At 48.8% G+C, this 24,947-nt stretch overlaps 1 protein-coding gene across 1 annotated transcript in view; it reads left to right on the forward strand.

The window, feature by feature from the left end:
- Positions 1-24,947, forward strand: part of LOC121458892 (microtubule-associated protein 6-like) — a 61,939-nt gene that overhangs the window by 22,394 nt on the left and 14,598 nt on the right. The window contains exons 2-3 of the mRNA XM_041668254.1: positions 20,996-21,209; positions 23,010-23,206. Coding sequence (XP_041524188.1) covers positions 20,996-21,209; positions 23,010-23,206 — 411 coding nt within the window. The remainder of the gene's footprint in view (positions 1-20,995; positions 21,210-23,009; positions 23,207-24,947) is intronic.

A 24,947-nucleotide genomic window follows, 5' to 3' on the forward strand; every position in this document is an offset into this window, starting at 1 on the left:
CATTTCCTGTGTCCTTGCACAGTTGCACACTTCCTGAGTCCTTGTACAGTTGCACACTGCCTGTGTCCTTGCACAGGTGCACACTTCCTGAGTCCTTAACACAGGTGCACACTTCCTGAGTCCTTGGCACAGTTGCACACTTCCTGTGTCCTTGCACAGGTGCACACTTCCTGAGTCCTTAGCACAGGTGCACACTTCCTGAGTCCTTAGCACAGGTGCACACTTCCTGTGTCCTTGCACAGGTGCACACTTCCTGAGTCCTTAGCACAGGTGCACACTTCCTGAGTCCTTAGCACAGGTGCGCACTTCCTGAGTCCTTAGCACAGGTGCGCACTTCCTGTGTCCTTGGCACAGATGCACACTTCCTGAGTCCTTGGCACAGATGCACACTTCCTGTGTCCTTAGCACAGGTGCACACTTCCTGTGTCCTTGGCACAGTTGCACACTTCCTGTGTCCTTGCACAGGTGCACACTTCCTGTGTCCTTGCACAGGTGCACACTTCCTGAGTCCTTAGCACAGGTGCACACTTCCTGTGTCCTTGGCACAGATGCACACTTCCTGTGTCCTTGGCACAGTTGCACACTTCCTGTGTCCTTGGCACAGTTGCACACTTCCTGTGTCCTTGCACAGTTGCACACTTCCTGTATCCTTGCACAGTTGCACACTTCCTGTATCCTTGGCACAGGTGCACACTTCCTGTGTCCTTGCACAGTTGCACACTTCCTGAGTCCTTGTACAGTTGCACACTTCCTGAGTCCTTAGCACAGGTGCACACTTCCTGAGTCCTTAGCACAGATGCACACTTCCTGAGTCCTTAGCACAGGTGCACACTTCCTGTATCCTTAGCACAGGTGCACACTTCCTGAGTCCTTGGCACAGGTGCACACTTCCTGAGTCCTTAGCACAGGTGCACACTTCCTGTGTCCATCAGATTATTCTCCCTCTTCAGCCTCCTGCCTGGGAGTTCCCTCTGTCAAGTTGGGGTAGGTGAAGCGAGGAGCACATCAGAGGCTCGTGGAAGAGAATCAGCTCCCCAGGACCTCAGAGCTGACACTGGTTCCCAAGGCCATGGTAGAAGAAATCAAAGAAGCTCTTATAGTTTTGAAGTTTTTAAGTTAGTGGATTTAAAGTAAGAACTGACTGTCATGCTCAAAGGAAATTTCACCATTGGTAAAAATTCACTCATTTGGGACTTGAGAGCTGGCACAGTGGTCAAGAGCGTGCACCACTCCTGCAGAGGACCTGGGTTGGATTCCCAGCTCATAATGCCCTGAAGCCCCAGCACCTGGGATCAAATACCCTTTTCTGGCCTCCTCGGGTACCTGAATTCCTGTGCACAAATCCCCCCACAGACAGGCAGACACACACACACAGGTGCACTTAAAAATAAAAAATCTTTTATAAAATAAAATAAATGCACTCATTCATATGCCTGGTGTCCTTAACAGCGAAGGAAAGCAGAAATGCCTTTGTTGGTGGCACCGCTAGATGGAATTGGAGCATCCCAACTGAGTGACACAATTATCCAATAAGCTCGGTGCTTATCCCTTGGGACACCAGAAATGATCGGTTTCTTCTGATCTTCTGTAGAACTGGCCTTCGTGCCCCTTCCTGTCTCCCTCTCCATATATCAAAGGAGATAAATGCATTTTCTCCCAGTTGAATTTCCCTGGTCTCCTGTGGAGGCCTGTGAGGAGTAAGAGCAAGATCACAGCATCGCAGGCAGCCTTTGAATCTGCCTTTCTCTTCCCTTTGTCTTGTGTGAGTTTTGTTAGCTGAGACAATTACCAGAGGGCCATCCATCAATGTGGCAGCTGCATTATTCATACTGTCTCTTGCTGGCCTTGTGTTAAATGATCCCAGCTGGGAAGGGGGCAGGAACGGAGGCTGGGCTCTGAGAAAATACTTGTAGAGTCTGGGATACAGTTTAATGGTACAAGTATCCTTAGGATGGGGAGTCCCTGCATTTTATTCCTAATGGCCCTGAATAAAAATAAATAAATAAATAAATAAATAGACTTTTATAGTACTTCAGAAAACAGTAAATGACACCTCCATTTTACAGATGAGGGATATGAGGCTCAGGGAAGACAGGGTTTTTTTTCTTCAGATTTTTTTTTGGGGGGGTGGGTTTTTGAGACAGGGTCTCTCTGTAGCTTTGGAGCCTTTTCTGGAACTAGCTTTTGTAGACCAGGCTGGTCTCAAACTCACAGAGATCCGCCTGCCTCTGCCTCCCGAGTGCTGGGATTAAAGGCACATGCTACCACCGTCTGACCAGATTTTATTTTTAATAAAGTGTGTGTGTGTGTGTGTGTGTGTGTGTGTGTGTGTGTGTGTGTGTGCGCGCGCGCACATATGTACCTGAGGCCAGAGCTATCAGATTCCCTCTGGAGCTGGAGTTATAGGCAGTCGTGTGAACTGTGTGTGCAAAGAGCTAGAACTCAGATACTCCGTAAGAGCAGTGTGTTCTTAACTGCCAAGCCGTGTCGCTGGCACCCAGAAGGGCAGTTCTTGAAGTCATACAGCTGTAAACAGCAAACTGGGTTCACAAACTCAACCCCCTCTATTCCGATGGCCACACTTGGAACTGCCCAGAGTGAAGGAGACTGGTGAGTGCCCACACGCATAGGTCTGACTACAGCCCCAGCCGTGATGTAAGTCTGACTCACCGAGCCTCTGAACTCCAGTTCTGCTTCCCAAACCAGTCATATTGGCTCCTGAGGCATGAGCTACCTTGAGCAGGGTCCTGTCCCAGCCCACTTTTCCCTGGTTCATCACAGGGCTTTGACAGCTTCAAAGTGGGCTTTCTCAGACTGTGTCCCTCTGACTGGCAACATTAAAATCTCCAAGGACCCTGTTAAAGTATAGATTCTGGAGTTTCCTCTGCAAGCTGGAGACAGTGGAATTCATTGTTAAATTTTCCATCATGCTGAATGCACAATTTGATAGCAATTGTTCTTGCGATAACAACTCCTTGTTACTAATGAAATGCTGGCGATCACTAACTTTTCAAAGCCTTTGTAAGTTAACCACTTTGGTCTCTCAACACAGTCATTGATTCCTTGCAATGAATCATAGGATTGGGAAGGATGCAGATAGGAAACTGGAATCCAGTGCAGGGTTCAGGTGAAGGGATTTTCTCTGATACCCAGAAGAATCTGAGGTGTTTTATCTTGAGAATTGATGTCCAGGTCACGATTATAAAAACTCAGGTCCTGATACAAACATCCTTACAACTGGCCTGCGGTCTTGACTTCTGTAAAATTATGTGACATCATGTATAAATCTCTTTCGGATATTTAAGTGAGGAGGCTGGAGAGATGGCAAGGTTATAAAGAACACTGGCTGCTCTTCCAGGAGACCCAGGTTCAATTCCCAGCACCCACATAGCAGTTCAGAAACTGCCTGTAACTCCAGCTCCAGGAGATCCAGAGCCCTCTTCTGGCTTCTGAATGTACTGGTCATTCATGTGGTGCACAGACATACAAGTTGGCAAAACACCCATATGCATAAAATAAAATTTAAAAAACATAGCTCTTTAAATATTTAAGTAAAAATATTAGTTGTAAAGTATATTCAGTAAGGTACAAAATTACAAAAACAAGTTTATTTCTATTTGAGCTCCTTCCCAAGACATCAAGTGTACCGAAGGCACAATGGGTTCCAGAGACAAATTAGCAGGCGATTCTAACCACACTCAGGGAACCACTGCTGACTCCTCAGAAACACTTGCAAGAAGTGGAAGAGGGGAGATGCGCATCCCACAAGGGCAGCATTGCCCCAACATCCAAATGGGGCAGAGACAGAAGTTCCAGGGCAGGTGGGAGTTCAGGCTGGGGGTAGGCTGCCAGCTCTCTGCCTCTGCGGGGAGCTATCAAGGGAGGTGCAGACAGGGAGGCAGTTAGACCCTGGCCAGGACAGTGGAGGTATGTGGTGGTCGTAACAGTAGCATACAGCCTCTCTGATCTACACAAATATGTCACTTATGGACAGGTGAGACCTTGCTCCTGTGTCAGTAAGACTGCCTTCACGCTGTCTCCACCCGTGTCCCCAGTCCCTCTTCTCCTCTGGTTTCCCTGACTAGTTCCTTCCACATAACTCCCATGCCAACATACAGCTCTGTTTACAAGCTTGGACTCAGACCTTCAACGAGCTATTTGGCTGTGACTATTGCAGTTTAAATTAATGTTTTGACAATAACTCAAGCGGCAGCTGCCATAGAATGAAATTTTTCTTCCCAGTCCTTTTTAATCTCCAAACAGAGGACTTCATTTTGTATTGGTACTGAGAGAAAAGCCTTTTCCTTTCTGTGGTGAAATCTTTACTGAATGAATGTGAGAAGAATGAATTCAGAATGATTTCCTTGTAAATGCGTGGTACAGCTCACAGCAGGGACTTTTCCGTTGGTTAAGTTGACACGATAGGAAGACCCAGGCTGGAGCTGGTTGGCTCACTGGTTAAGAGCATGTTTTGCTCTTTCAAGGCACTTGGGCTTGGTTCTCAGCATCCACATGGTGGCTCACAACCATCTGTTACTCCAGATTCAATGGCCTCTGCAGTGAGTCTTTCTCTGTCCCACCAGCCAGCTCCCAAATAATGACATGGAGACTTATTATTTTTTTTATGAAAGTTTGGCCAATAGCTTATGTTTGTTCCTAACTGGCTCTTATAACTTAAATTAACCCATTTATTGTAATCTACGTTCTGTCACGTGGCATTACCTCATCTCTCCACACTGCTGTGCTGCTTGCTTCACAGCTGGCTGGGACGGCATCTTCATGGGACCCTGGGAAAACTGGGATAATGGACAAGTCTTGGGGGAGCTAGCGGTATTTGTTGTTTAGTCTCTGCGTGATGGGAAAGTGTAGAGCTTACCTGAAGGCTTAGCTGGATAGTCTGTGAGGCTGGACCATCTCAGCTAGCAGCTTTGAAATTGTTTTGGATGCAGAATTTTGAGGCAACAGAGGCGTTTGGGGAGCCATGCCTCTGTATGCCGAGCCTCCCTGAGAGACTGCTTTTTCCAGCGCTATTTGGATATTAAAGCCTCCATGTTGGATACCAGTCCTCTTCTCTCATCCGCGGGCAGTACATGGATGTGGTGCATATACATACACAAAATAAAAAGAAATAATTTTTTTCTTAATGAAAGGCCCAGTTTTAGAGTTCTTGGGGTTTTGAAGATAGTGCCAGTGCCAGGGTTTTGCTTGCTCTGTCACTTTAAGCAAGTCACTTGACCCCCAAGCCTCCATTTTCTAATCTATTAAACAGAAATAAGAGCTTTGTCCTTGGAGATTAGTCTAAGATTAAATTACAAAAAGTGTGCAAGTCCGTATCTAGCTTCTAGCACGCAGCCTGCACTGCCTATAAATGCATCCAGCAAACGCAGCATTACGAGGTGGCTGTTTTTAATCTTTTTACATTTTTGTAGGGGGTTGGGGGTGTCTCACACTGCTCTTGCAGAAGACCCGAGTTCAGGTCACAGTGTCCAGGTTAGGCACCTTGCAAGGGCCTGTAACTCCAGCTCCAGGGAATTCAGTGCCCTCTTTTGGCCTCTGTGGGTACTGTGCTCATATACTCACACCCCCCCCCCCCGACACACACACAATTTAAAATAAAACAATAGGGACTGAAGAGATAGCCCTCTCCTGGCCTCCATTGTCATCCCCACACATGTGACACACACACATCAACAACAACAACTAATAATAATAATAGTAATAATAATGATAATTTATTCTGTGGTTCAAGTTATTAGTTATTTCTCTGTTCTTGATGAAGCTTGGAGCAAGTCACATTCCCTAACTGTACATTTGGGAAAGTCTCATAACTTGGTGAATCAAACTCTACTAGTAATTAATTATTTTTTTCTTTTTTTGAGACAGGGTTTCTCTGTGTAGCTCTGACTGTCCTGGAACTCAAGAACCCAATCTGTAGACCAGGCTGACCTAGAACTCACGGAGATCCGCCTGCCTCTGCCTCCCGAGTTCCAGGATTAAAGGCGTGCACCAGCCACTGCCTGGCTCTATTAGTAATTAAAACATCCCATCTGACTATATATAAAAAGTCAATCTATTTAAAGTTACTGCTTTTCTCCCCAGAAGAGAAGCCTACTTTGACCTTGCCTCTCTCACCAGCTTTAGTCCTTTTCAGGGCTGGTCTGTGTGTTTGGGAGCCAAAGCAGAGGCCCCACCACAGGAGAGCCCTTGCCGAGACTGGCACTCAGATGGACCAGCAGTGTTTAAGGTGCAAACCTATCAGAGCTGCTCCCCACCCCCGTTGCTATAATGCTCACCCTGCTATATATCTGGTGTCAGAATGTACATGAATCTCTCTGGCTGCTCTCATGTTCCTTCCTAACCCCTGAGCATCCCACAGCTCCTCTGGCTGGCTTCCTGATGCTGAGAGCCAATTGCTCCTGAGTTGACCTCCTGGATCACCTCTAACCCAATGACACAGTGCTGTGCAGTTTGCTCCAACAGACAGAGCACAATTAATGCATTCCACGGCCATTGTCCCTCTCTCTGCTTCTGGGCCCAACAGCCAGCTGTCTCCCTGGCCTTTGGGTTTCCCAGATGAGTCTGATCTCAGACCATCACAGCAACCCTTAAGGCCCTTGTGCCGTTGGACTCTCTACACAGCCCCCAGAGCCACAGTGCCCTCTCCACCTTTGAAAACCCTGAGTGTGGAGCACAGGCCTCATGTGGAATTAATTGTCTTGATGCCTGGGTGAATTTCTCCTTAAAAGGCCGGGATGTGGCCATTAATTGTATTATTCTTATTAAGTCCCAGCATCTCTGATTGTCCTGGCCAAGGACAGGGCACCTAACTTCCTCAGCTCCTGTTTCCTTCACCATAACTTGACAGTAATGATAGCAGTGCCTGCCTCACAGGGCCTTTGTGGGTGAGGCACAAAGACAGTGTACAAGGTGGTTACCCAGGCTCTGTCTCTGAGAAGATTGTGAGCTGGTGGCCCTAATTGTCATCCCTTATCCCAGTGTGGCAAAGCAAATGAGCCACCTCCTGAGAAGACCTGGCTTTCATGTTTGTTACCATCCCTTCTCCTATCATTATTCAAGAAAGTACATGCACACACACACACACACACACACACTAGCAAACTGTAATCCCAGCTACTTAGGAGGCCGAGGCAGAAGGATCACAATTAAAACAAGCCTGGTCAACTTAAAAAGATTCTGACTCAAAACAAACAAACAAATGTAAAGTCCTGGTACAGCTCGGTGGTAGAATGCTGGCCTGGGATGTGAGGTACTAGGTTCAGTCCTCAGCACTGTGAAACAGCAGTTAGCATATAAACAAGAAGGCAGCTGAAGCCAGCCCCAGACACAAGGTAATGGCCATTTGAGAAAGGCCCCACAACTTCATGCAAGTCCCTCTACACCACTACTAATTGGTTTATCTCTTTCTACTGCCCTTGGCAGCAGTCTAATTAAAGGTTTCGCTTGTGAGAGCCAGCTGTGACTGGTCGGCCAGCCATCTTTCCCAGAATCCCCAGGGCTCCCCTAAATGGTGGAGTTTCCATGGGGAGGCAGAATCTGGGCTCCTCCAGGCTCCATGCTGAGCGAGAGTGAGTGATGAGCTGGAAGGTTGGTTGTGGTTTACACGTTTCCCTTCTGCTTCCTCTTTGCTTTTACTCAGTCGGACTTAGCTATAAAAAGAGAAGAGACAAACAATAATAGACCTAGGGCTGGGTGTGGTGGAATATGCTTAATACCAGAACTCAAAAGGCAGAGGCAGGCAGATCTCTGTGAGTTCAAGGCCAGACTGGTCTATATATACTGAGTTCCAGGACAGCCAGGACTACATAAAGAGACCCAGCCAAAAAAAAAAAAAGATGGTAGACTTGCTTTCAACTTATGACAGTTTTTTTCCTGTCCTCTCACATAAGAGTTTGCCCAGTGCCCCATACCTGGGCTTGTACTCTGTCCTGGGCCTTTTCAACCTCCTCTGTTTCCCTAGGTTATGGCAGAAGCCATACCACATGACTCAAATTGTTTCCTTTCTGCCTTGCCCCTCACTACACTCCGAGCTCCTTGTCTCTCATGCCAGATACTGGCATAGTGCCAGGGTTTCAGAGCCCCAGGACAGTTACCTGCACCTCTGCTAGCAGCCAGGAGTCTTTTCCTTTCTAGCCTCTTATTGTGCCCAAGCTCCTGAGTCACTCAACCCAAGCACCTCTCAGACCACACCCACCACCCCTCTACCCCAAGTTCTTGAGTGAGTCCCTCCCTCCAGGCTCTTGAGTCAGGCCTCCCTGCTGATGATTTCATCCCCCAACAGCCACCTCACTAGTCTCCGTTGCCCTTTGAATGAGATGAGGGTTTTTTTGTTTTTGTTTGTTTGGGTGTTTTGAGAGGGTTTCTATGTGTATCTTTGGAGTCCTGGAACTAGCTCTTGTAGACTAGGCTGGCCTCAAACTCACCAGAGATCCACCTGCCTCTGCCTCCTGTGTGCTGAGATTAAAGGTGAGCACTACCACTAACTGGCTGAAATGAGGTGTTTAGTTACTTTGTTTAACTCTCTGTGAAGGCGATGAGGGTCATTAGTTACTTTGTTTAACTCTCTGTGAATGAGATGAGGGTCTTTAGTTACTTTGTTTAACTCCCTGTGAAGGAGATTAAGAATTTTCAGGTACTGTTCAGCTTCTCACTCTGAACCTCCCACACTGAGATGTTCACCCAGCAGCCCTCTCTGAGCTTTGCCCTGGCCCTGGGCAAGGTCTGGGGAATCAATGCAGCTCCTGTGCTCGAGGGCCTCCTGTCTAGAATGAGGACAGCAGCTTGTCTAAAGACAGCTAAAGCAGTTCATGTGAGGGGTGGAGGGTGGCAACTGTAGTGAACTCATAGGAGTCACATTTGAGAGCCAGCAGGATGACTCATGCACTAAGGGAGCTTGTCACCAAACCTGATGACCTGAGTTTGATCCTAAGACTCACATGGTTGAAGGAGAAAACTGACTCCTGCAAGTTTTCCTCTGACCCCCTCAGGTTCCCTGTGGTACTCATATGTATGTGCACATTAGAAAAATGTAACTTTAAGAAAAAAAGATAAATCACATTTGAGTAGGTCAAGCAAAGAGATGGGGACTGGGTAAGCAATCTAGAGGGAGGAAGTAATGTCATCAAAACCAGAGTGTGAGAGGGTATGGCTAAGCTGTTAGGATACCAGAGTGGAAGACAGTGGCCCTACCAGAGAGTTAAGCTAGACTGCCAACCATCTGGTTGGGGAACCTGGTCTTGGTCCTTCAGATCCTTACTGGGGCCGTCTACACAGGTAGAGCATCTCTAAAGTGACCCGAAGTGGGCCTCTTTTCTGTAGCATAATTTGCAAATATGATTTTATTCATGCATTTATCTTATTTATTTAGCCATACTGAAAACTGAACCCAGGGCCTCACACATACACTAGGTAAACATCGTATCACTGAGCTACATCCCCCATTTCTAAATTATGTTGATTTTTTCTTTCTCTCTCTCTCTCCCTCTCTTTTTTCTCTCTCTCTTTCTTTCTCTTTCTTTTTTTTTTCTGATAAAAGGTCTTGTTCCATAGCCCAGTTATCAATACACTTGTAATCACTTGCCTTGGCCTCCCAAGTGCTGGGATTGCAGGTGGTCCCACCATTTATTTTGTTATTAAGAGAAACAAGATGTAGCATGTTTTGCGTTGCAAGCCTAAGAGGACAACTGTCTGTTTGGTTTTTTCTCTCTATACAGAAAGATTAATGTAGAATAATAAGAAAGTACCAGGTTTGTAGTTATCCACTTCCGAATTTGATTCCTGGTCTTGCAGTTCACTAGCTGTGTGCCCTTGAGCAAATCCATTGTCTATCTGCAGCGTGGTTTCTCAATTATTGATGAGGTAAAGTCTGTCTTACAGCATTGTCATGGAAGTCAAAGATAAATGCGTACTTTTGTGAGGCATCTGGCTCACTCTAGACCCCAACATCCTCTCCCCTTTCCCTCTCCCATCACAGGGCACCAGCCTAAGAATACAGGATACTGGAGTGAGAACGGTTTTGTCTAATGTTCATTATTCCCTGGAAGATTAGGTATTCAGAGGCTTTGCCCAGCTGATGGCTCGGGACATGATTGTCTCTGCTCTGTCAGCCTGGAAGAGCTCTGTGGGGGCAGCACCCAGCTCTGAGGTGGTGTTAGTAGGGCTGTGGGCATGACTTTCCCAGGGACAGCCACACAAGAGGTAAGAGGCCAGGGGCAGTGCTTCCTTACCCCTTCTGTAACCACCTTTAGGTTCCTCTGTGAGGCCCTGTGGCTCTCAGGGCCCTCCATCTCAGTGCCCTGTTGGACATCTTTGTCTTTGCGTTTGGCGAGGTTCACAGCCTGCCCACTGACAAGTTGTTAAAGGCCAGTTTGTGCCTTTGTGTGATTCTGAGGCATTTCCCTGGCGTGCACTGAAGACATCAGTTGGCAGGACTTGGAGTGTGCTTAAAATGGCAGCTGAATGCTGCATACAAAGTGTGTGTCCAGCATGTGTGGGCTGAACCGGGAGCAGGTGATAGATAGCGTGGCCCTTCTCCTGTGGGGCCCATCGCTCATACTGGCTTGTATCTTCAGTTTTTTTTTTTTTTTTTTTTTTTTTTTACTTCTTTCTGTGATGCATATAAGATAGATCTTGAAGACACAGTTTCCCCAGGGGGGGAAAAAAAAAAACAAATCCAAGGCAATGACAGGCTATAAAGACACAGGCTACAGAACATGTTTCAGGCTTCTGCAGGGCAACTTTGGAGCTTAAATTGTGCTGTTGGGCAGACCTGAGTTTCAGTGAAGTCTTCTACTTCTGACAGAGAAGGAATCTCCAGCCTGACTGGCTGCCCTGGGAGGTGAAAGAGTGGGCCTGTGAGCTGCCCGTCCTCCTAGGGAGAGGGAGCAGGGTAGCCAATGGGCTGTGACCCCAGCTGGCAGTTGGCCCCTAAGGGCATCCGCCATGTGGAGTCACTGTCACTTGGGGTGTTATCTGAGGCAAGTGACTCAGCTTTCTGCTGTGGGTCTTTGCTGGGCTCTAGATCTCCTATAACTGGAGCTACAGATGGTTGTGGGTGCAAGGACTGAACCCAGGTCCTCTGCCAGAACAGCAAATGCCCTTAGCTATTAAACCATCTCTCTAGCCCCAAGAGGAAGCAACTTTATAATTTTTTTTGGCCTGAAAAATAGTTTCACATTTCTATTAGAGAACACAGCCCCTCTATCCACACCATCTCCCACCCCTGCTCCCAGGTAGCCAGACCCTAAAAGAGATAGAACTGCACAAAGGTAAGGACACACCCAGGCCCCTACGACCTAAGGATCAGAGGCAGCCTGACTGTTGACTACTGAACTCCACTCTCCTGCCCACACAAAGAGTGACCGCTGTAAGAAGCCTAAATCATACATGTCCTGTTCCCTGCCTTGGTCAGATAGTATAGGAAAAGTATTTACTAAGCCTGCTTCTTCATGATGTAAGACTTCTTCCCACAGAAGCCCTTAGCAGTAGGGCACCTTCTTTTGTCTGGTGGGGCTGAGTCACTTCAGGTCCTCCGACATACTGCCCCCTGTGCTCTAATAAAGGTCTCCTTCCTGTCTTCTGAGTCTCATCGTATCAGGAATGAGACTTCCTAGCACTGGGGATGGCATTTAACCTCTGCATACACAAAATGATGCTCATCCATCAGAGTGAACCGGGAACTGGGGTCCCGGGACAAAAGCCACTCCTGTGTCAAACATCCAGAGCTGTTTAAAACGGCACTGGCTCCAGACAAACTGTTGCAGGCCCGAAGCCGAACTATTATGGGCTGTCCTAGCCCCTGACGTAGCCCTTTGTTGACTACCTTTGTGTGTAACCTGACATCCTCGTGACAGGAACTCCAGCACCGGAGGAGCCGAGCAGCTTGCCTCAGATAGTGTGCTCCCGTGAATTCCTCCTCAGAAGACACCCCAGCCAAACAGATAAGTGATGGGGGAGCTCTGAGACACCCCCTCCTGGGTGGGGGAGCTCTAAGACACCCCCTCCTGGGTGGCAGTTTTTCTTCCGCTCCTTCTTACGCCCAATCTCTGCATGACAGACTCCTTACTTCCTTCAGGGTGGAGTCGTTCTTCTGAATGACAGGGATCCTACGCCTTCCAATGCCATGGATTTCCTAACACTCTTCCTTTCGACTCCTCAGTTCCCTCCCACACTAAAACTGCTTAAAGAACCCACTGCGTTTAGCCTAGCCAAGCAAACTGCTTGTCCCCTGAATCCTGCCCACTCTTGCTGTTTGCTTACACTTTGATGCAGAGCTCCAGCACCTGCCCAAGATGGCTTGAGGACCGTCTTCCAAGGAACGCACGAGGCCAATCTTTCCTGTCCTTTGTTAGTTGGGAGCTACTGGCCCAGAAACAGATTTAAGAAAATACCCAAAATGAAATGGATGAATTCCTAAAGCAGCCACAAACAGTGATGTACGCTTCCCTGGTGGATGGTTGATCACATGTTTAACCTCTCTGTATTCAGTAAGAAGGCTCTTGGCCACAAGTGGAAAACTTTATTAATCTCTACCAATCTGTCCAATCACTCAACTGGAGTAACCTTAGAAACACTCGTTACGGGGCTGGAGAGATGGCTCAGCACTTAAGAACACTGACTGCTCTTCCAGAAGGTCCTGAGTTCAATTCCCAGCAACCACATGGTGGCTCACAACCATCTGTAATGAAATCTGGTGCCCTCTTCTGGCCTGCAGGCATACATGCAGACAGAACACTCTATACACAATAAATAAATAAATAAAATTTAAAAAAAAGAAAAAGAAACACTCGTGACAGTCCAATTTCAAAAACATCTTTCCTGCAGGTGTGGTGCATACTCCTTTATTCCCAGCACTTGGGAGGCAGAGGCAGGCGGATCTCCTCTGTGAGTTCAGAGCTGACACAGTGAGTGCCAGACAGCCATGGCTACATAGAGAGACCCTATTTGTTTCCCCGACAACCTCCTCCATATCTTCCCTAGTTATCAAAACATCCTCCAGGGAGCTGATACGTCAAAAGCTTGGTCTCTTATGCCCTGCCTCCCCTTCCTGTCATGGCGCATGTCCTCCTCCCTGTCACTCTTCTTCCTCAGCTCCCCCTCTTCTCGATAAACTTTTACAGTTCATATCTTCCAGAAGTCAACAAATCCCAACTCCAGATGGTTTTACAAGTGGACAGTGCCCTCCTGATGCAGAAACACAGAAAACAGCTTCTGACCCAAAGGCCACTGCCTGGCTACCCACCCTGAGATGGGGGTCTCCAAACCCAACAGTGCCCCAGTTCAGCAGGAAGTAGCTGGACTGATTCCAACGCCCACCAATCCCTTAGGCACCCCATCTTCTCTTCTATAGAATCACCTTTCTGATTCTCTTAGATGTAGACAAAAAGGCTGGAAAAGTTGGAGAACCTGAGCCTTCAAGTTATACAGGCCCCAATGGATAGGACTTCAAATAAGGCAAGAGCACACTCAGCTTGCTCGCGTTCATGCACAGACACCTGCCACCTAGAAGTCTGAGACTGACTTCCGTCATGCTGAATGAATCCTGCAGTAACCAATGAATCATGCATCCCCCACTCAGAGAAAGAGTGACCCTTGTCATGTAACCTAAGTCTTGGATATCCCAGTTCCCCACCTTGACCATATAGTATAGTAGGTCACGTGTTTACTAAACCTGCCTCCTCATGGTATAAGGCCTCCCCTTTTCCCTAGAAACATTAAGTAGATGCTCTGTTTAAGACTCTCTGAGTACTCCCCTGTGATGTTAATAAATCTCTCACTTGGAGGATGATTCAACTCAGTGTCTCTCTCTTGAACTCCCTCGCTTCTCCCTTCTCAGACCCTCACAAGGCGTCTCCTCAGCTGCTGACAGCACTGAGTATGTCCGTCACTTCTCTCAGAGTGAGCAGGAGGCCGAAAACTTAGCAGAAGTGGAATTGCTATGTAGAAAGAAAAACCGAGAAAGAAAGAAATTAAGCCATGAAAGCTTCCTTGTGCTTCATCATTTACTGATTTGAAGTCTTTGTTTTGTTTTACTCTTTGTTGTGTTTTTGAAATAGAGTCTTACTATGGTGTTCCTGCTGACCTGGGACCACTCGTGCTTTTGGGTACTAGATTATGGGGCTGTGCCATTACCACAACTGCCTTTTAAAAAAAGATTTACCTGCATTCATGTATGTACGCTACGTGTGTGCATGTTGGAGCCTCTGGAACCAGGATTATGGATGGTTGTGAGCCACCGTGTGGGTATCGGGAGTTTCAACAAGAAGCTCTCAACAGGGTTTCTTTGTGTAGCACTGGCTGTCCTGAAAGTAGCTCTTGTAGACTAGGTTGACCTTGAACTCACACTGCCTCTGCCTCCTGAGTGCTGAGATTAAAGGTATGTGCCACCACCACTGGCCACCTGGCTTTTTAAAGTGTTTGTGATTAATTTTAATTTAGCTTTCTCCCCACCCTTTTTTTATTTTTGTGTCCTACCTAGGAAATATTTGCCTTCTCTGAGGTCACAAAGATTTTCGTCTATTTTGTTTGTTTGTTTAGTTGTTTGTTTGGCTGTTTTTTTTCTTAGAGATTTATGATTCTGGGATTTGTTTTGTTTTGTTTTTTGACATATAGTCCATTTCTAATTCATTGCTGTGAACAACAGGAGCGAGTGAGCAGCCGAGATTCGTTTTCCTTTCATTTGGACACCCAGCTTTCCCAACATTGTTTGCTGAGACCTTTTCTCTCTGAATTGCCTTAAGCTTCTGTCCAGAGCAAACCTGTAAGCCACATCTGTACACCCGGAGGTTTCACAGAAATGCTTATCAAACTACTCGGAACAAAGGAAGGGCCCGAAGGGTGTTGCTGGCCGCTTTCTTAATGTGAGTGGTCTCAAGTGGCTGAGAGTTACCAATCGTTTAGCAGTCAGCCACCCAGGCCCCAAGACTCTGCCAGCTCCATAGGACAATGCAGGTCAGCTTCAGCACACTGCAGTCTGCAAAGACCCATGTCTGCGCTCTCCTTCCCCGTCCCCATTCATACGCCCATGAGGTTGCCTCATGTGGGCAACACATTTGTCTGCCATAGCAGCCTAAGGTTTGAAATCAGGTGTCATAAATCCTCAAAATTGTTTTTGTCAATTTCTTTTCATATTATATATAATACACACACACACACACATTAAAATCAGCTTGCCATTTTCTACAAGGAACTCTGCTAGGATATTGATAATGGTCACTTTAATTTATAGACCAATCTCTAGGTAATCATCATCTTACCAATATTGAATCTATTTATAACAGCTCTTTTGTTTCTCTCTGCAATTGTTACTGTTGTGTATTACGAGCGCAGCATGTGAGAATTCTGGCTGTTGCACGTCATGTGATTTCCAGGAACCTTGCTAAATTTCATTCTTCTAGAAGCTTCTCGTTAGATCCCTGAGGAATTGAACTCATTCCCAGTTTCCATTTTCAGTTACCTATCCTCACGGGCTGTGCCTGCTGCGAGCGTGGGCCTTCTTTGTTTGAGACCACTTATCAGGTGCACAGGAACCTGCAAGCTGCAAGCAGCCAACGACCAGACGTCCATGGCAGTGATTGCGGCATGCCACTTCCTTAATGAGGACTCCAGCACCTTGACACCCGCCATTCCAGCTGTTACGCATGCCAGATCCTTCCATGCATGAAATAATTTAGAGAGAGAGAGAGAGAGAGAGAGAATCCTTTCCTTGTGTAGAGTACTACTAAATCATTCTACTCAAACGGCAGCGTAATGAGTTTGTTAGATGTTAGGGGATAAGAGAAATCCTCAGTGATCGGAGCACTGGCATTCCCTGGCCACACCTCCCTTCTGCTGCCCTGAAAGATGCGTGCGAGCATGCTCCCAGGCTCAGGTCCAAAAACTCCCCTCTGACCCAGCTGTTTCTGCAGGAATCAATCTTCCTTTCCCTCTAAAGAACAAAGGCTCTCCAAGCTGCTCCAACCAGGGCCCAGAGTCGCCCTCTTCCTTTTCATCTACAAATCCTGCTTCCTGAACCACCTCCTGACGATAGCTTGGCAGCTGACAGTGTCTCTCTGCTGCCTGCGCCAGGGTTCATGACCGAGCTGCTTCCTTTCGAGGAGGACATGTTCATTTAGCAAATGCAGACAAGACTTCTGAACAGAGCCTTGCTATGTTTCCATGGCAACATAAATTACTTATGAAAATCTGTAGGAAGATTTGGGACCATTACGAGTTAAGTACGGTCTCCTTCCTGAATAAAGCAACTGGGAAATGTTGAAAATTTTATTGTGCAGAGGCTGGGGGACAAAATTTGATTTCCCGAGGATTTAGATACATAATAAATAAATCTGAGGCCTGTGGGGAGAGAAACAAAAGTTTTACATGGTGTAATTGGCAGCAATCCATTATTCCAAGTCCCCACCATCGTGAGGAACACGTCGCTTTCCATCACAGCAGAAGAACTTGTTTCTTATACAATCCTCTTTCATTGTTACTCTAATTGTCAGTTCTGTTTAAACTGGAAACAAAACAGTGGCTTCTATCCTGTTCCGTCACAGACCACACTTTCTCCCCGTGCCCCAGCCGCTGCCCCACCCCACCCCTTTGGGGACCCCGCTCTTCAGTGGCAGGGCTCTCATAGCTGTCTGTAGTCTGTCTCTCTGTAATTGCTCCTTCAGTCTCTGCCCTTGAGTCAGTACAGCCAATGTGCTTAGAGGGACAGAGCTTCACTAAGAGAACGCACATCTGTTTAGAGTGGGCTCAGCATCGGAGGCTCAGTTCATCAGCTGGTGGCTGAAGGCTGCTTTGTGCAGTCTGACTGGAAACTTGCTCAGCGGAAAGCCTGCTCCCGAAGCAGAGGTCAGAAATGTAACAATGGCTGAATACGTATCTGATTGTGACTGTTTTCATTTCCCCATCTAATAAGAATGCTGGGGAGGCAGAAGCTGATCTCAAGCCTGGAACACAAAGCACTGGAAATAATTTTTCTTAAATAAACAACTTTAATGAAAACCAAATGTATTTATTATCTAATTATCCACCACAGGCTTTCTGATTCTGACAGGAGCCGGCCTGCATTGAGCCAGTCTTCACAAATGGCCAGAGGACTAGAGTTGAGAGGACTATGCCTCCTCCCCTTTTCCTCCTCTTTCTTTCTTCCTGAGACAGGTTCTCACTAGTAGCCTCGGCTGTCCTTGAACTCACTATGTAGATCAGGGTGGCCCTGAACTCACGGATCTGCCCACCTCTGCCTCCATTGTGCTGATTAAAGGCACCATTGCACCGAGCCTGTGGATTTCTTTCTGGAGATCCCCTCTCTGTTCTGGCTCAGGCTCAGTAGTAGTGTCTGTGTGTTTAGCTTGGCTTGCAGGTGACAGTTTTCCCGTGACAACCTGTGTGGTGTCTACAGCTGTTCAGTCCCAGTCTACAGAACTGAGGAAGACTTAACGTGTGATGTGTACCAAGCCAGTCAGCAGCAGGGAGGGGCATCAGGACTCCAATGCTGTGATCCATTGGTCCAGGGAAAGGCTGTGCTGAGGGCAGGCGGGGGCATAAGTCTAGACAGGAGCTGAAGGCAGACTTCTGTACGTGTCTGAAAACCAGATCAAACCCAGAAGCCACACTTTAGTGACTGCTCTGGATGTACCTAGCAGCTGCCCAAAGCCCAGGAAACTTGCCCCCAAGTCCGCAAACTGTCTCTGTGATTAGAGTTGGGGGCCTGGCCTGACCTCTTCTCAGTAAATCTTCCCAGCACAAAGAGCCTCATGAAGAGAAGTTTAAAGAGAGCTCAGTAGTGGTCGCAGGAAATGGAGTTTAGGCTTAGAGCTACAGCTGGGTCTGATACGGGATGCTCTCTTAAAAGCTCATCTGATGTACCAAGGGTGTTAAAGATTGGGGGTGACCTAGCTTCTCTCAAAGGGCCGCTTCCCAAGCTTGATCAAGAGACTCCCCAGCCACAGGATCTGTGAAGAAACACAAAAAGCTTCCAGGACACTTGGAGGGGCAAAGAAACAGCGCTTAGGGGCTGTGCTGTGTCCCTGAGGCCTGGTTCTGGAAGCTTCGTGGCTGAGGAGGCTGGATCTTACCATGTTGATAGCAGGAGATCCAGACCTGTATCCTAGGTCTGTCACGCAGGCAGGGCTCTGTCTGAGGGGGAGGAGTCTCCAGAATCTTCCACACTACCCTAGACCAACAGCACTGACCTGCACGGAGCGCCACGCTGACGTGGGAGTCAGGTCATGAGGACCCGGGTGAAACTAAGGCAGGTGGCGAGGGAGGAGACAGAAACCCCCAAAGACCCTTGACTCCCAGGGGCTGGGGTGCCACTGAAGGAACAGGAAGCTCCCAACTGTCATTCCTTATCTTCCTCTCTTCGTTTCCCCATCTACAAGAGGACACAACCACCCACACGCCAGACTCCTGGCATCTCCCGGTCTCCTCCCACAACCCATGTTCATTGTGCCCCTGACCCAGGGTCCCTTCTCTGTCCCTGCGCCCGCCTCTCTCTGGATCAGTCTCTATATTCCTTTCTGGTCTGCTGCTGTCTCCTGCCGGGCCGTCAGTAGCCATTTCTCTCCACTGTCTCTCACCCACACCTCTGCCTCAGTTCTTTTCCAGAATAAATCTGGCTATATTGTTGGCTTGAAACTCTGGGCAAAGTCGTGTTACAGAGAAGAGCTTCAGCCTAGCATGGCCAGTAGACTCTCCATGATTGTTATAGTAGAAATACCTGGGTGAGCAGTGCAATCTTCCTGGAACTGTTCCCTGCTCCCTCCTCTCCCTCCCTCCTCCTGATGGAGTTGATGGCCAGCTCCATGCCTCTCTGACTCTGGTCCAGATACCTCCCATGCTTCCAGGCTGGAGCAGAAGCTCCACCATGCTCCTACCCCCTCCTCTTTCAGGGCTCCGTCTTGCCCTGTAGTAACCTCAAATTCCTCTGCCTAACGCACTTAAGTTCAGCATCTGTTTTTACTTGTCTGAGTTCTGCAGTGTTCGGTATCTCCCCAGGCACTGGGCAAAAATATCTGAGTGAATGAACGATTGTGGGTGGGAGTCCAAGAGAAGGGAAATGGCGGGAAGACCGCAGAACCTCGGTGCGGCAATGCTGAGCCGGAGGAGCCCACGAGATGTCCGGATGAAGTTCCAGGCTGCACCTGAACGGTGGGCCTGGAGCTCTGACAAGGGTCTCCCAGAGACAGTGGTCTCTCCACAGAGGAGCCGATTATCTAGAGAAATTCAGAGAGCAGATGGAAAGTGGCTCCAGTAATGAACAGGGGAGGTCGGAGCTCATCAGGACCTAGTCTAGCCAGATACTCTCGTCTTACAAACGAGAAAACAAAGGCCCAAAGCAGGAGGGCTGATCAGCAGGTATAGGTGAAGCTAAATGGGCGTACAGGGCTTCACGTACAGCGCTGTGCTCGGTCCCCTGGCCTCCAGCGCACTGGGCTCCATCATACAGCGCTGTGCTCGGTCCCCTGGCCTCCAACACACTGGGCTCCATCATACAGCGCTGTGCATGGTCCTCTGGCCTCCAGCGCACTGGGCTCCATCATACAGCGCTGTGCATGGTCCCCTGGCCTCCAGCGCACTGGGCTCCATCATACAGCACTGTGCTCGGTCCCCTGGCCTCCAGCACACTGGGCTCCATCATACAGCGCTGTGCATGGTCCTCTGGCCTCCAGCGCACTGGGCTCCATCATACAGCGCTATGCTCGGTCCTCTGGCCTCCATGTTTGCAGTTCTCATCTCTGAGACCTAAGGAAAGGAATCACAGAGGGTGAGAGAGGCCTTGGACCAACACAGCTCCACAACCGTCCACACTAAACCCTTCTTCCAAGCACAGCTGTCTATAACACCCGCCCCCTCCAAGGGACAACAGACTAAGGCCTCTTGAGCTGCTGCCCAGATGCTCCTGCCCTCAAAGTGGGGGATTGTTTGGGCCTTCAGCACCTACAGTTTTGAACTTCGTGGGCCACCTACTTTCCATCCTTATGGCAGATTAGAAAGAGCCAAGTAGCCAGGCTGAATGGGTGCAGGTCTGTCACCTCAGCTACTGAGGAGGCGGGGCAGGATACAAGTTCACAGCCAGCTTGAGCAACAGTAAATTCAAATCTTGGGCAATATAATGAGATAAAATTAAGAAGAGGGCTGGGAATATAGTTGAGCTAGAGAGCACCTGCCTGCCTAGCACACGGGAGTCCTTAGGTTCAGTACCAGAACCACAAAAACAACAGTCAGATGAGAGGAAACCATGACTCATGGGGGGAGGTGGACGTGTCACACAAGGGACAGAATAATAGCCATTTGCACCCATACGGTGGCCATCCTAACCACACACAGCCAGCACAAGTCCTGGCTATTCTCCGAATGATGTGGGGACGTACTCTGCACCAAGACACATCGCTAAGCACATCACTGAGATTCCCGTCCAAAGCGACCAGGTTGCTGCTGGTCTGGCATCATAAGAAGCAAGCACGGGAGGGGTCACCCTGAAGAGTCTGGACAGCAAAGGTTCCTCACCATGAGAAGCGGGGAGAGAAGGGCTGGAGGCTCCTGCCTCTCATACTCAGGCCCTGGGCTGATCTCCACCACCATACAGCAAGCAGCAAGGAGGCCTTGGTATTTGCTGCAAGGCTGCAGGGCACCAGTCTCCACCGAGTCCGAAGCTCTTTAGCCTTGCGTATGAGGCATCCCATGCTCACTGAGCTCCCAAAGTGCGGACGGGGCAGGGTGTCTCAGCCCTCTTTAGAGACTGGGCGTATAAGACCTGAAGGTGAGAATAACTGTCCTGGGTCCCCGGAGTCTAGGCCTGGGAAGGATCCTGAGCTCTTCCTCTGAGATCCACACCTGGGACAGTCCTGAGAGAAGGAAATCCGTTGGTCTTGGTGGCGACAGTGGTGCCGACTCCCGGCCCTACTTCAGCAGATTCGTGTGTGGCGGGGTGGGTACATTTCTCTGCCCTGTGATGTTTCTCATCACTGTTGCTTTCTTTGACTCACAGGAACGAATTCAGAGCATGGACAGACATCAAGCCTGTGAAACCGATCAAAGCCAAGCCCCAGTACAAACCCCCAGATGACAAGATGGTTCACGAGACCAGCTACAGCGCCCAGTTCAAAGGGGAGGCCAGTAAGCCCACTGCCGCTGATAACAAGGCCATGGAGCGCAGAAGAATACGAAGCCTCTACAGCGAGCCTTTCAAGGAATCCCCGAAGGTGAGACAGCTCTTACTGAACAGCCGAGAGGAAGCAGAATAGGGGGAGGGAAGCTCTAGCTAGCCCCCTCCCCCAGAGCTCCTGATGAATCATGCCTTTCTTATTCAGCAAGTGGCCCAGGGCCATCTTCAACAGGTACCTCAGTTAAGTTCAAAGGGCACATTGGAAAGGAGCATTACATAAAAGTAGCTTAACAATTGGCTCAGCGGATTCTGTTTTTGAGAAATGCAGGATAAAAACAGCAGAAAAATCTCACCTGGGTGCCAAATCCCCTTGTTCTAAAGGAGCCCTTCTCTAGCCTCTGAGCAGCTGGCCCAGGGTTGCAGCTTCTTACCTGGCCTGTTTTGCAGCTGGCATTGGCCCTGCAGCTCCTTCTCCACCCTGCTCCAACCCTGGAAAGGTCCTCCCCTCCCAGTCTCTGAAACACATCCTTCCGTCATCCTTCCGCCATCAGCGCCGCCCGACAGAGTGCCAAGTGTGTCACAACACACTGAGTGCAAGAGATGTTCCTGGTTATTCATCACTGAAGTAGCGGTTTCTGAATGAGGATTTGGGGTTTGTTTGTTTTTATGCTAACACTGCTCTACCTAACTTCATCTCAGTATGAGTTCGATAACAGGAGAAGCGTGTCTGGCAGAGCTAGCAGGGTGGGCTCACAGGCCCACTCCTGTAAGTCAGGCCAGATGGGGCTGGGCACGTAAACACCTTTCCCATGTGCAATAGCAGAATATGGCTGGCTACCATAATAACTCCAGAGCCTAACTGGCCTTTCTCCAACTTGGTCTTCAAGTCTAGCACTCAGCTGGCATTTCCATTATGCCAGGACCAGCTTGTAGCCAAGGTGACAACAGACCGACCCAGTGTATCTGGAATGCGTCTAGTTTTAGCACTGAATGTTTCGTGGTCCTGGAATACCCCACCCCAATCCAAGCAAATCAGTTAGTGAATGGCCCAGCCTGGGAAACCCATCAATAACTCTGTCCATCCACAGATGAAATGAGCTCCAGGATATAGGTTAGCATTGAAGGAGAGAAGATTCCTAGTGAATGAGGAGAGGTTATTGGGGAAATTAGGGATGGTCAGCAAGGTATAACATACTGACCCAGCAAGCCCAGTTACTCCAGAGTTTTCTGAGAAAGAAAAGGCAAGACTGTGTCTTCAGAATGAGAGGCAAGATCCAGAGAAGGGGCCTGGAGACTGGAGTGATTGCCCTGGGGAAGCTGGCAAGATCCAATGAGAGATAAGCACATGGCTGGTCGTGCCTATTGCCTGGCTGGCACTCAGTTGTTCCGATGTACTCAGCTCCCCCGGGATCAACTATGGTTCATCTCTATGAAAGCATACCTGCCCCCTTCAGTCAGTCTAGGGCCCACATGATCGAGTATCTCTGCCTACCTGCCCCCTTCAGTCTAGGGCCCACATGACCGTGTATCCCCTCCTTGAGATGCTCAGTGTCTTGCACACTGACTACAGCAAGCCGCATGCCCAGGCCTGAGGCGAGGGAGCGAGCCACAGCCTTACAATGAGGAGGGGCAATAGATTCTGTAACTGCTATCTAGCCCACCACCTGGTCTGCTCTGGGGGAGAATGACAGAGAGGTGACAGCGTTGCTACAGGATGCCTACAGATTCAGACGACAGAAACCAGGTGCCCAGACATCGTGGAAACCATGCCCTCACTCTGCCTGTCACTATCGTTATTCTGTTGCTAACGCTTCGATGTCTTTCTCTAAACCCCTCTCCCACTCCCCGCTCTTTGTGTTTCTATACGTGTGTTCTGTCTGTCTGTCTCCCCATGCAGGTAGAGAAACCTAGTGTTCAGAGTTCCAAACCAAAAAAGACCTCAACGAGCCATAAGCCCCTGAGGAAGGCCAAAGACAAGCAGGCGGTATCGGGCCAAGCCGCCAAGAAAAAGACGGCAGAGGGCCCCAGTGCCACCAAGCCCGACGACAAGGAGCAGAGCAAAGAGATGAACAATAAACTGGCTGAGGCGAAAGAGTAAATGTCCCTGCACTTTCCTCCCCCTCCCCCAGCCCCCCTTATCTAAACCAACAAACAAAAAAAGGCCACAAAATTAATTAGAGACTTCCCATCTGCCTTGGTTCCGAGTGTCACAGGAGCCCTGCAGCTGTTTTTTTTTTTTTTTTTTTTTTTTTTTTTTTTTTCTGGGAGGAATCATGTTTCACAGACTGAGGCCACTGCCTCTCCCTATGGGTGGCACAGCATCCAGCCAAGGGTCCCCAGGACACCAGGAAACATTGTGCACTGGCTATGAACTCCCTGTGGGTCTGGGTTGGGCCAGGTTTCACCTGCTGCCAAGTGCGGCTCCTGGCGGAGCTGGAAGTGCCTGTGCAAGGCATCCTCCCCTGTGCCTCCACAGTTCGGATTTTGGACTTTAGGCAAATGTTGCTTCTCAAGTTCATTAGATGCTTACATGTTACCCAAGTCCAGTTTGGGCTTCGACAGCTAGAATTTGTGAGCATGTTCAAGACAAAGGAACAACAAACCAACCTTGGCCTTACTGTCAATGAAATAGAATTCTGTCTGTTATCTAGAAGTAACCCTCTCTTGGAACCCTCAGTTAGGAGTGTATGCCTGTGTTTCGTGCCTATTGGTGGGCTTTGAATAGTGTATCAAGTAATAGGCCACTGGCTGGGGCGTTTGGGATGCTGTAGATGTTGTAGAGGACGCTCCCAGCCGTGGGAGCCCACGTCCCCTGTTTGCCCTCAGCATGCTGCCGATGTTGCAGAGAATAGTCAGGTGTGCAGGCGGCATATAGCATACTTGTTGTGACTTTCCGTTCCTAAGGCGTGCAGGAGGGGTGTGTAGACATTGCAGCAAATACAGTGATGCCCCCTCCCGCCCCAAGCTCTTGCTCTGCTTCCCAGAGAGGCCAGCGCGCTGAGCATCCAGCCAGAGTCTGGGTGGTGAGCCCTGCTAAGGGCTTAGCAAGCAAGTATCTACGCCTTTGGAAGCTTAGAATCAGCTCTCATGTACTCCGTATTGCTGTGTTGCCTGTGTGTGATTGTAGCCCCCTAGAGTTGTGTTGTAGGAATTAGGGAGTGGTTATGAAAGAAACCCACCCTCCTTATTTATGAGGGAACACCAGAACTGCTCTGGTGGCCTATAGATTGCTCCTGTCCTGGAAGTCCATATTTGCTCAGCATTCTGAGTAGCTGGGATGGTGCACCCCAGCTTGCTTTCTCTTGTGGTAAAAGTGATTCAGAGGGAAGGTCTCATGGCTGTCCCCCTCAGAAGTCCCTTCAGGTCCTTATAGTTTGGGAGGGCAGAGCTCCCGCGCTCCGGCTCAGTTTTGCTCTGCTGACAGTGAAGGTTTCCTTTGCACCTTTTGGGGCTGGTTGAGACACGTTTGTAAATTAAGTCACTGGTGCTGTGCAAGCCTTCGTTATTCAACAGAACAGACTAGAAAGAAGCCTATGGCATCAGCTGACACCGTCTCTTCCGTCTCAGGGCGTGGACTGTGAGGGAGGCTAGAGAAGGGAGAAGACATTGAGGAGTCTCGTTGCTACGACTCACAGGTCTTGATTCCTGTCCAGAAATACCTAAAGCTCCGTACTGTTTCTGGCTACCTCTTAGCCAACCTTACTGTTTACTGAGAACTCTATGAAGAGCTCCAACTGTAGCCACCAGCGCACGCTGCTCTCAAACCCTGGCAGCAGCCAGATCTGCTGCTAGCCACACTTTGATTTCCCTGTAGAATAGCTGTGTGTTTTGTAGA

The sequence above is a fragment of the Microtus oregoni genome, unplaced genomic scaffold (assembly GCF_018167655.1).
Source record: "Microtus oregoni isolate MIOR12 unplaced genomic scaffold, Mior012 000018F_ref0000195, whole genome shotgun sequence".
NCBI classification, from domain to species: domain Eukaryota; kingdom Metazoa; phylum Chordata; class Mammalia; order Rodentia; family Cricetidae; genus Microtus; species Microtus oregoni.